Genomic DNA, 12,025 nt, shown 5'->3' with positions numbered 1-12,025 from the left:
CTTTACTGCTACAAAGGACACCATCAAGAAAGTAGAACAACAAACCATAGAACCTGAGAAAATTTTTTTAGATCGGCTATCTGATAAGGGACTTGTATCTAGAAACAAATAAAGAACACTTACAACTCAATGACAAAAAGATAAAAACCCAATTGAAAGATGGGCAACGGATCTGGAGAGACATTTCTCAAAGAAGACACACAAATGACCAATAAGCACATGAAAAGGCGCTCAACATCATTAGCCAGCCAGAAATGCAAATCAAAGTCACAATGAGATACCACTTCACACCCACTGGAATCGGGTATCTATAATCAAAACGGCAGATGAAAAGTGTTGGGGAGGATGTGAAGAAACCAGAAACCTCACACACTGCTTGTGGGAATGTAGAATGGTGCAGCTGCTTTGGAAAACAATCTGGCAATTCCTCAAACAGTTAAATATAGAATTACCGCATGATCCAGCAATTCCACTCCTTGGTATAAACCCAAGAGAGGTGAAAATGTATGTCCACACAGAAACTTGCACACCATGTTCATCACAGCGTTATCCACAATAGCCAAAGGTGGAAACGAGCCAAATGTCCATTAACTGATGCTAGGATAAACAAACGTGGTCCATCCATACCATGGAGTATTATTCCACCCTAAAAAGGAACGAAGTACTGACACACGCTACAACATGGATGAACCTTGACAACATGACGCTAAGTGAAAGAAGCCAGATACAAAATCGCATGATTCCATTTATATGAAATGTCCAATAGAGGCAAATCCACAGAGACTGAAAGTAGATCAGTATTCGCCAGGGGCTGGTGACATAAATGTTCTGAAATTGATTGTAGCAGTGGTTTCACAAGTCTATTAATATGCTCAAAACCATTGAATTCTCTCTCTCTCTCTCTCTCACATACACACACACAAACTGTGGTCACCCCCGCCGGCCAGCCTGGGGACCAGAGGCGTGACACTCACCACTATTCTCTGTACACTTCCACAGCGCTTGCTCGTTTTGTTTGGAGCACAGTTAACTTTTGACAGTTAACACAGACCAAAACCCCTCTCCAAAGAGCCCCAGATAACTGCCAGCCTCCCCTCCTGCCAGCTGAGCTTTGGCCACCAAAGGTGACGCCCCATCCTATCACCCACTGGCCCACGCAAGCACCCTGCAAACACTGGCTGAGGGCCTGAGGCTGGTGCTCGGGACACAGCTAACCAAGCGCAGTCTAGGACAGGAGAGGTGGGACACGTGAGCAGGGTGCCATGCACGATGGCTCTGGGCAGCCCCAGGGCCTCCAGGGAGGTGGGGAAGCCCCTCCAGCTGAGTCTTGAAGAAAGCACAGGACACATACTTAGCACATGCCCTGCAGACACGCTGATACTCCCTGGCCTCTCTCCAGCCCCATCTTCTCCCCAGACCAACGCAGGTCTCCCAGGTGGGTGCTTCCTGCAGGCTCCCTACTCCAACCCCCTGCCCGGAGGCCCTGCCCCACACCCACCTCAGCCACTCACCAATGGCACTCATCTCTGCTCCCCTCACACCCACGGCCCTTCCAGGACCATGGAAACAGCCTGTCAGAGCTCCCAAGTCCCACCCTCCACACTGTCTGTAGCCACTCTGCTCCCAGCCCTGACAGGACAACCTCGAAGTCTCTACCTGGGCTGCCCAGGCCCTCCTGGCTGGCCCCACTCCCCACTCCCTGCCCTGCACCTTGTGCCCTGACTGCGTGGACAGGCACACAGCACCACCTGGGGGGCGGGGGCTGCTCCTTCCTCACCAAACACCCTCACATTTGTTTACCTGCATCACCTCAACTCTCCCCGCACCCCAAACCCTTCCCTGACCTCCCACATCTGACCACAGGCCTCTCCAGGCTCCCCTGGCACAGCAGGTGGCCCAGCCTCTGTGAGCTGTCGCAGGCCAGACTCTGGGGACCCAGGAGTCAGGACACCCCTCTGCAGCTGGGCTGGCTGTAGGTCACCGGCCCATAGAGCCCCTCAGCATGGGAGGCCCCTCCCATGGGGCACCCAGAGCTCTCCTGCTACAGGCCCCATTGGCCTCAACCCCACAGGAATCTGCCCCGGAGGGACAGCGGGAGGATGGGGAGGGGCAAAGGGCTCAGGCAGACAGGAAATGGAGATCGTTCTGGGAAGAGCAGTGACCATGCAGGGAGGACTGGGGATTTCCAAGGGGCGAACCAGGGAATGACAAGTCCTGGGTAGGGCCTGAGGTGGGGGGTCACTGGGGTGAGGGGTTAACAGGCTGGACTTTAGAGGGGCCGGTGCATCTCATAAGAGCGGAGTCAGGGTGGGTGGCCAGGAGGCAGAAGCCAGAGCCCTTCATGGGCCCAGCAACGGACCAGGAGTGGGTGTGCAGGACCGGGTGGGGATTCCCGAGGGCAGAGCTGGCTAGTGCCGTGCTGGCCCCAGGAGAGGGGCACTCCCAACTCCTTCCCACCCCAAGCTCCCTGCAGTCACTAGCTGGCTGGGACATCAGGTGCCATGTCCTTCCCCTCACTGGGGGCAGCCCTCCACCTCCCGGGACAGGGGGGCCACGGCCTCAGGCCTCTAGGAGGTCCAAGAGGCTCCCAACAGTCAGGCCTGCAGCCCATAGCCCAGCTACCTCTGGCCTCCTCTAGGCCACACCTGGGCCTTAGTGGTGGCCCTGGCCTGGCCAGGCACCAGTCCAGCCCCTCACCTATTCCCTTGACTCAAGCCAGGAGCTGAGGAGATGCAGGAGTGCCTGGTACGCCCCAGAAGCTCTCCCTCCTCCGGGCCCTGCACAGAGAGCCCTCAGCACCTGCTTTCCTGCTTAGCAACCCTCAGCCACCCTCCGGCCAGTGTCACACATGAATGGGGAGCTGCACCACGGCACTGCCAAGTCCCCTTCAGGCAGGTGCCCCGGCACCCAAAGGCAGGAACCAGGCAAGAGTTGCCCACTGCCCTCTCATCCGCTGCCACCTGCCAAGGAGGCAGGCATGGACCAAGCCAGCCCAGAGTGTCCAACACTAAGCCTGGCATCCAGGGAAGCTGGGCCAGGTAGAGAGGGCACTGAGACAGGAAACCCCCAGGGACCTGTCAGACGCATTCCTGGGAAGTGGGCCCTCCCCCAGGGAGTAGAGAGAACACAGCTCCTCAGGACAGGAAGCTTCAGCTGGATGCCTGGGATGGGCTCTGGATGCATACATGGCCCTCGGACCTGATCAGACCAAGGAGGATTCTGGAACAAAGCACTATTTATTCTGAGTAGTCCTCCCCACTTTAAAGAGAGTAGCCAGTTCATAAGCAGTTCCATCCTGGGGTTTGCCAGGAGAGCTGTGGCCCAGGTGGGCAGCTGCTTCCCTGCCCTGGACCCGTCCAGGTGAACCCTCCAAGGCTGGGCCAGCAGTGCAGAGGAGGAGCAGCAGGCTGGCCCTCTCTAGAGGTACCCACCCTCCCTGTGGGTCAGTGTTCAGGCTTGGGAGCTCATTGTCACAAGTGTCTCTACCCGGCCCAAGTGAATTGGTCACAGAGGCAAAGGGGGTGGCTGCAGCGCTAGCAAGGAGGACCACACAGCACATCCACCCTGCGCAGGACCCACTGAAAGCTGTTAGCAGAGGATGGCCTGGCAGAGACCAGCCCGGGGCCCCAGGAAACCTCCTGCTCCTGGGTGAGGTTAGTGGGTAGCGAGAGGGGCTCCTCCTGCCTCCAGGCTCCACCCCAGCAGGGCCTCTCTCCCTGAGCTGCCCTTGGGGGCAGAGCCAGGAGAACCAGCCATGTGGAGCTGGAACCTGCTCTGGTCGGCTCTGCCCAGGGCCCCAACCTCGACCCTCTCCAGCAGCTCATTCCCAGGCCCCTAAGCTCTGCGGGCCAGGAGCCAGGGCTGGGTCCACACCCGCCCAGAGCCAGTGGAACCAGGCAGCTGGGCTGCCGGGTGACTGACAGCAGTGAGGGCCTGGGCAGGTCCAGAGGCCCCAGAGGGCATGGGGCAGGGCAAGGGGACTCATCTGAAGAGGAAGAGGAGGCTGCCCTGACTTCCCCACCCCACAGCTGCCCTCCATGGGACAGAGGGGGGTTGTAACGGGGGTCCCTGCCAAGGAAGGGCGGCAGCCTGGGCGCTCACCAGTTTGGGGAGGTGAGGAGAGGCCACAACTATGTGACTCTCTGCCAGGCGGTGGCGGCCTCACCAGTCCCAGGGGGAGGCACCCAGCTGAGGGGCAGGGGACAGCTCAGCCTGGACCCACGTGTCCGCCGGGCACAGATTCGGCACGCTGGACACTGGGCCGGGCGAGCCCCCGCCGGTGGCGCGGCCCACCCCACCCACCCGCGCCGCGCGATGTCCTATTAAGGGCATGACGGCGGGGGCTCCGCCGAGCGCGCCGGCCTCTTCCCCGGGCGCCGGCGGCCGTGGGGGTCGGGCGAGGCGGGCGGGGGGCTGGGCTCCGTCCGGGCCGCGGTCAGGACGGCCACCGCGGACCAGGTGTCAGAGGCGGGCTGTCAGGCTGGAGGACCTGCCCGGGCCCGGCCGGACTGCAGGTCGCCCGCAAGGTGGGCGGGGCGGCGGCGCCTACCTTTGTACTTCTCCCGCACCTCCTCGTAGGCCTGGATGAAGTCCCGCTCGTCGGGCGGCGGGCCGGGCGGCAGCGGGGCGGCCATGCCGGCGGGCGCGGGGCGCTGCGGCGCGGAGCCGGCCTCCAGCCCCCGGCGGCCACTCTGTCCCCGCGGCCGCGCGCGCCGCTTAAAGGGGCCGCCCCCGCCCCGCCCCCGCACCCAGGATGCCCCACGGGCGGGGCGGGGCCCAGGGGAGCTGGCGCAGCCCGGGAGGGCTCCGCGGGCTCCGCGTCTCGGTCCCACGCGCGTCCCAGCGGGCGCACACCCTTTCCCGCTCCCGACCGAGCCGCGGGCCCGCCCACAGCCCGAATTCCCCGCCCGGCTGCCCGGCCCGCAGCGGCCCCCGCCCTCGACAGCCCCCAGCTCTCCCGCGACCCTGCCCGATCCGGCGACCACACCTGGCCGCCCCCAGGCGCGCCCCTTCCCTTGCTCCTCCCTGCTGCCTCCGCCGCTACTTAGAATCTTTCCATAGCGACGCCAGAGTTAGAGTTGGTATCTTCAATATAAAAAGAGCCCTTAAAACGCAAAAAAAAAAAAAAAACTTCAACTAAGTATGGACTGAAATAGGGGTTTATAGGGAAGAAAATGCTTGGTAAAAATAAAAGAAATTCTTTTCCACCCATCAGGTTGGCAAAGCCCCCCCTGTCTCCCAGCGACGACAAATGTCCTCCTTTCTGGAACATCCCTGGCAATTTTCCTCTCTAACCTTAAATGCTCCAGATCCTGTGACCAGAGCCCCACTTCTAGGAATCAGTCCTAAGAAAGTTGTCAGGCGCCGCACAAAAGCCTGCCTGGGGAGCTGGCTGCAGGTGGCTCATGGCAGTGAGAGCTGCGGACCACCACACACAGAGCAGGCGTTGATGCTGAGGAAGGCCCAGGGGTGCGGAAAGTGGTTCATGATTCACTTTCATGTGGGTAAGAAAGGGCCTGGTCCCTTAAAACCTATATGTGATGCGTGAATTAGACTGGCAAGTCATGCACCGCATGGATGCCGGTCCCCCGCATGGGGGCGGCCCTCCTCCTCTGCGTTTCCACAAGCCATTGCTTGTGCTTCCACCCACAAGGTCCTTGCTGACCACAGCACCATCCTTGCTCAGCAGCTGGTTTCCAGGCCTCTCCCAAGTGCCTCCATCCACCCTCCCCGCCTGCGGCAGGGGCCAGCCCTGCCCTCCAGAGGCCTCATCATCATCTGGTCCTAGTGGTGGAATGGGGTGAGTACTCTGCAGCCCGTGTGGAGAGACCCTCAACTGGCTCCTCCCTTTCCCAGCACATCCTGCCCTATGGCCTCCAGGCCAAGGTCACCCACTTCCCTAAGGGAGGGCCACTGTCAGCTGCCAGCCCCACATTGTCAGCGGCCTCTCATCGGGCCTTTCCCGTTCTCCTCCCCAGAACAGCAGCTACTAGAGGGTAAGGCCAGACCCTGGCTCAGGGAGGGGCTGGGGCTCTCGCCAACCAGGCGGCCCCCACCTGCCCTGCTTCTACACGCTTCCACCCACACCCCACAGTGACAGACAAGACCAAGGGCTTGGAAGGGAGCTCTGCCCCAGGAGCCCAAAAAACTCATCATGGCATCTGAGCACTGGACGCTTGTCATGAGGCCAATGATGGCACGGCCCTGGGCAAGCTCAACCTCAGACCTCAAGCAGCTGACTGGGTGGGGCCAGCAGGTGGCGCTGTGCCGTCTGCACTCACCTAGGATGAGAGAGGCCCTCTCTGACCTGCAGATCACCCTCAGGCCTCCCATCCCAGTCCTAACACCTGCACATCGTGCACAGCAGGTGTTCAGTCAACAAGCGAGTGCTTATGAATTGGACAGACAAGGTTGTCTGGTGTTACCTGCAATGCGGATGACTGCCCGCTCGGCAGGGTCCAAGACACTTCCATTGCCCCCGGAGCCACCTCCGCTCCGCCGGCTCCGCTGCGTTTTCCCCAGGTTCCAGGGCAGTGTGTCCCCAGGGCTGGGCGAGCCGCTGCCTCCGTTGGAGCCATCCTCAGCCACTGCCCGCACCTCATGGTCCTCGCCTGACATGGCCTCCTGGAGAGGGAGCAAGAGGGGGTCACACCTCTGTGGGGGGGGATACTGCACACTGACTCATCACCTTCTTAACCTGGACATTGACCTCACCCCATCCACCCTATCACCTGGACACTGACTCCCACACCCTTCCTATGTCCCCCTCATCCACATACGGACCCTCTTCCCCCATGCACAACTGGCCTCACCCCCTCCAGCTCATCCCTCACACACCATACAGTGACCCCCACTCCCAGATATTGACCTCACTCCCTCTAGTCTATCACCGGAACTTTGCCCCCCCCCCCCCCAACAGTGCCACTTCCTTCTCTTAGTCACCCAAATACTGACCCCTCCACGTTGTCACCCAGGGGCGCGCCCCATCAGAGGACACTGACATCACCCTCCACCCTCTACAGGGGGTCAAACAGGGAGGGGAGGGAGTGATTACCTTCACTTCACTGATCCCAACCTCCACCCATTCCATCCCAAACCTGGACCCTGTCTCCTCTAACCCTCTGATCAGCAGGCAAGCCAGGCCAACAGGAAGCACACTGATCGCCACCCCTCTCCCCACTCGGCCATCAGGGAAGGACCTTGACCCCATCCCTGGACGCGGGCGCTCTACCTCCGAGCTGTTTCAGCCTCTAGGGCCCCCATCGCCCTACTCCACCCCAGCCCTGCGCAGTCCCACCTTGCTCTCTGCAGTGAAGGCCTATAAATAACCGGAGCCGCAGCGGCGTGGGCCGCGGGAGCTCGGCTGCGGCAAGGCTGGGAGGGAGCCTGGGCGCCCCTCCAGCAGCCCACCCTGCGCGGGGCGCACACCGGCACACCCACGCGTACACACTCCTCAGCTCCTTGTCCCCAAGAACGCTGGCGTGCAGGAGGTGAATGGGGCTCTGTCCCGGCGCGGGTTGGGGTGGTGTGGGGGCACAATGTGGGCTCTGTGCCTCCGCCCTCAGGCTAAGGGCTGTGGGGGGAGACAGCAGGCACCCCGCTGGGGGGGCCACCCCGCCCCGCCTCCCACAGGCTCCTGCACCGGCCGCCTCCGCCCCAGCCCCCCGCCGGGAGCCTCGCCCGCAGCCGCACCTCCCCAGCAGCCTTTCCTGCCCACACGCCGGGCACCGCCCGTCCAGTTCCGCAGTCTCGGGCGCGCAGAGGTGGTGCCCTCCCGAGGGAGGATGGGCCACGGCGCAGCCCCTAGTTCCGGACGCCAGCGCAGGACCCCCCCACCCCAGCCGCGGCTTCCGCACGCCGCGCGCCTCTCCGGCCGGGCCCGGGTCTTACGTGCCTGGTGGCTCAGCTCGGCTCGGCCGCCGCAGCCGGACTGCTCGGGCCAGGAGAGCTGCGGGGCGGAGCGGGCGGGGCGAGCACGGAGCTCCGCCCCAACCCCAAACCGAGCGCCGCCCGTGCGATCCGGGCGCCCGTATGCGCGCGGGCCGGGGCTCCCCAGGCGGCAGGGCTGGAGCGCGATTGCGGCCCGGCCCGGCCGGGCACAGCACTTCTGCGGGGACAGGGCGGGCGGGTCGGCAAGGAGACGTCGTTGCGGGAGCGTGCGTGACACCAAGGCGACGTGGGGTCGCTCGTGTGCGCGCTGGGTCCCGCCTCGGCCGGCTGCCCAGGGCCGCCCTAAAGGAGCAGCGAACTCTGCCCCCCGGCCCCCGCCCCTATCTGCGCCAGGTCCCGCGCGCCCCAAACAGAGATCAGACCCGGAGCTCCGCCTGGTTTCACGTACACGTTTATTCAAACGGAGTCGCGCTCGGCCGAGGTCTGGCCGAGGCGGGCGGGTAGTCGCGCCGGCCTACCCTCCTCCTGGGCTCTGCTGACCCCTGGTCGTTGGGCCGGCCCAGGCGGGGACATGGCCCTAGCCCTCCTCGTCCACACCGCCGGCCCCCGCGCGGCAGCAGGAGGCAGGGGCGCCCCCCGGGGCCCCTCGGGCAGCCAAGCGGGCGGGAAGGCTGTGCGGAGCCAGGAGCCTGGGGAGCCGGAGGCCAGAGGCTGGGCTTAGGGGGGCCTTTAGTGTTAGGTGGGCAGGGAGTGGCCCAAGAGCTCAGAGGGGTCCCCGGGGGAAGCCCGGGGCATGTGCTCGCAAGTGATGAGGTGGGTGGGCAGCGCCTGGGTGTCGTGGAAGATGACGAAGATGCTGGGCTGGCGAAGGCAGTCCACCGCGCTGTCGTAGCGCAGGAGCACGTGGCCAGGGGCCCGCAAAGGGGGCGCCCGCAGGTCCTGGCGGCCCTGGCCGTAGTCGCCGGTCAGCACCCGCGCCACGAACACCGCCTTATGGCCGTCGGCGTTGGGGGGCGAGTAGCGGTCCTGTACCGACAGGGAGGCGCGCATGGCGAAGTATACGCCCTGCCCGTACAGCGTGCCTGCGGGTGGGACGGGTGAGGGTCAGGCTCGTCCCGGTCGGCGGAGCCCACGCCCCTGCCGGGCCCAGGCCTCACCGTTGCGGCCGCAGAAGCTGCGGTTGAAGCCGCGCGCACAGATGTCAGGGACGGCCTGCGCCGACGTGCCGTGGTACAAGACCTGCTCGGCAGAGCGCCGCTCGCAGCGCTGCTCCAGGCGCTCCCGGTGGAGCTCGTACTGCTGCTGCAGCAGCGGGTTCGACACTCGCTCCACCTGCGGGCGGCAGCCGTCAGGGCCAGGCTATTGGAAGACCCGACCACCCCCTGGGCCGCCTGGACAGAGCCCAGCAGGAAATTAAGAGCCTTCTCCTGGAGGAGTTCAGCGTCTGGGGAGGCCTCACAGCTCCAATCGTGCTCTGTCCAGCAGCAATTAGGTAGCCATTAGCCCCCTCGATGGGCCCCCAAGTAGCATTGGAGGGCTTCCGGGGAGGCCTGCCCCCTCCAGGGAAGTCTGATCTTTCCAGGGAGGCCTGCAGGTGGGCAAACTCAACCATTCACCAGAACTCAGCACCCACAGCCAGACCTCTGCAGAGAGAAGCTGAGCTGGGTGCCTACACAGCCCCCAGGATTTCATTCCCAACACTAAGAGATGCCCCTGGACCTCTCAGTGCTGGGAAGACCCAGATGACCAACCCAACAGTCAGCCGTGGAGGAGCCAATTCCGGGGCCTAAACAGAGACTCCAAAGAATTCTAACTAGTCTCTTCAGAGGGGTGCAAAAGAACATTACACCCATAAAGCAAGACTAGCTGCTGTGAAAAGGAAACAGAAAATTAGAGAGTTCTTACATTAAGAATGAAATTGCTGAACTAAATCCAGAGAAGAGGCCAAATAATAAGATGATGAAGATCGAGTCAAGGACGTGACTCAGAGTGCAGAGCTGAAGAGAAGAGATGGAAGCTGCAAGAGGACAGATGAGGGAGAGGGCAGCAGACGGAGGAGGTCTAAGATCTGCAGAACAGGAACGCCACAAGAAGACAACAGACAGGTGACAGGAGCAGCTGAGGGCACAGAGGAAGACAGTCTCCCTGAGCTGACGGTGGCATCTCCAGATGGAAAGGATCCACAAAGCGCCAAGGAGGACAACAGGGAAAGACACATCCCTGGCACCTACCTGCCGGGAAAACATCAACCTTCAAAGTGAAAGAAAGTGTCCAGACACACACACGCACACACACACCACACACCCCAGAGTTGATACACAAATGGAGAAAAAGTCTCACATTCTCACATTGGACTTCTCACCACAAACCCTGGATGCTGAAGGACCAAAGAGGGGTCTTTTTTTTTTTTAACTTTTCAAGAACACAATCTTTGAAGGGAAAAGAAAAAGAGTAATGTCTTTCAAAGATCTGAAAGAAAACATATTTTGATCCTGAACACTCTTTCCAGGCAAACTATTAGTGGTGAGGACAAGATAAGAACATATTAAGATATGCAAGAACTAGCTGTGTTGATTAGCAGAAATGTCTTAATAAACACATAGCAACTTTCGTTTGAAAAGAAAGTTTATATTAATATCAAACTGTAGTTGCAAATTATCTCTAATTGTAAGAGGCAAAATAAATGTAAAAGTCCAAGATGTTTACTACTCACTCAAGAAGATACTTCTGTTAAACAGAAAAAGAATCTGTGGAAGATGGTGATGAGGGGGCACCAAGAGTCACCCAGCAGCCAAGCATAACAAAGAAAAAACAAAGAAAGTAAAAAAAATCAAGAGCTATTAGCCCTTGAATCCTAGATGTGAGGTTTTAAAACATGCAACACGGTTTTCATAGCTAGGATTTCACTTCCCTATTTCCTCTGTGGCTCAATCTGTTGTCATTAGCATTATACATCCATCAATCTATGGCCCACGCATGGAGCTTCTGTAACGACAGTTACAGAATAGAAGACAGCATTTGCTTGTCAACCTTGACGATGCGGTAAAAATAACGTCACTGACCAAACTGAGATGGAGAGGGAGGAGGAGCTGGAAGAGGCAGAAGGGAGGCCACTTTCCTCGTCTTCCATGCAGGAAGGCAACAATCTCCAAGGCTAAGTGAAAAACAATACTCAAATGTACCATCTAAAATCCCAAAGGTGCTCGCTAGAAGGGTCAAGTGAACGTGACTAGTAGAACCAGCAAGGACAGTACCGGACAGGAGTGCCACCTGTCCCTCCTCCCTAAAAGCACACACGTGGCAGCTGCTAAGACCAGAAATGGAGGAAAGTACTTGATCCAAAGTTTCGGTGACTATCTCCAGGAAAGCAGTGGGGGCGGTGGCAGTGGTGGCAGGTGACAGGGCCAGGTCTGGGGAAGGCCAGAGGTTCTGCATTTCTGACCAGCTCCAGGTTGCTGATGCTGCTGGCCCACCCACAGCTTCATGCATCAAGAGTCAAGAGCGCCCACCTGGCCTCCCCAGCATGACGAGCCCAGCTCTCCACTGTCCCTTCCTTCTGGCCCGTGTGCAGCCAGCCCTCTGCGACTCCTTCCCTCGGCCAAGAGCGCTCAACCCTGCGCTGTGCTCTAGCTGCTCCCCACTCCTTCCTTCCATAACCCGCTGGCTTTCAGACTTGTCCCTGCCCTCGCCTCCCAGGCGCTCTTCGTCCCCACTCTGCTCCAGCTCCGGGCACTGCCCTCACACGCACTCACCAGCAGAGCAGAGCGGCTTGGCAGAGCCCCCTCCTCACTCCTTCCTTCTGGCTGGGCGGGTGCTGTGGGCTTCACTGCCCTCCAGCCTCCCCCATTGCCTCCCTGGTCCCTGCTCAGCCTCTTCTTCCTTCCTGCCCAGACAGGTGGGGCTCCTGGGGCTCCCCACCAGTTGTTCCCAGACTTTTTCTGAGACACCCTGGCTCGGAGTTGCCACATTTAGCAAGTGAAAATAGAGGAGGGGGCTGCCGCATGGCAGCAAGCCCTCTTCTTGCTGGAACAGACCCTACAGGAGGCGGAAGAGCCCCCAGAGCAGCAAAAGGTACATATCTGTGGCATAAGCAATCTTCACAGTAGCCACGAGATGGCAGCACTACCCCATGCTC

General features: G+C 60.6%; 2 protein-coding genes across 5 annotated transcripts in view; both read right to left on the bottom strand.

Moving 5' to 3' along the window:
• The window catches only part of PLEC (plectin), a 54,260-nt gene extending 47,636 nt beyond the window's left edge, over positions 1 to 6,624 (bottom strand). For 2 of the 4 annotated variants that reach the window (XM_046641953.1, XM_046641954.1), the window contains exon 1: positions 6,426 to 6,624. In XM_046641953.1, the coding sequence (XP_046497909.1) occupies positions 6,426 to 6,618 (193 nt within the window). In that variant the 5' untranslated portion in view covers positions 6,619 to 6,624. Of the gene's footprint in view, positions 1 to 4,549; positions 4,695 to 6,425 lie in introns of those variants that run through there. The other 2 variants (XM_046641961.1, XM_046641962.1) reach the window with 1 other exon arrangement.
• Positions 6,625 to 8,324: 1,700 nt separating this feature from the next.
• Positions 8,325 to 12,025, bottom strand: part of PARP10 (poly(ADP-ribose) polymerase family member 10) — a 35,305-nt gene continuing 31,604 nt past the window's right edge. The window contains 2 exon segments of the mRNA XM_046642485.1: positions 8,325 to 8,972; positions 9,048 to 9,222. Of these exon segments, the coding sequence (XP_046498441.1) occupies positions 8,626 to 8,972; positions 9,048 to 9,222 (522 nt within the window). The 3' untranslated portion in view covers positions 8,325 to 8,625.

The sequence above is a fragment of the Equus quagga genome, chromosome 16 (assembly GCF_021613505.1).
Source record: "Equus quagga isolate Etosha38 chromosome 16, UCLA_HA_Equagga_1.0, whole genome shotgun sequence".
Lineage (NCBI taxonomy): Eukaryota > Metazoa > Chordata > Mammalia > Perissodactyla > Equidae > Equus > Equus quagga.
The sequence above is the reverse complement of the archived record's forward strand: the minus strand, read 5'-3'. Positions and strand labels throughout refer to the sequence as shown.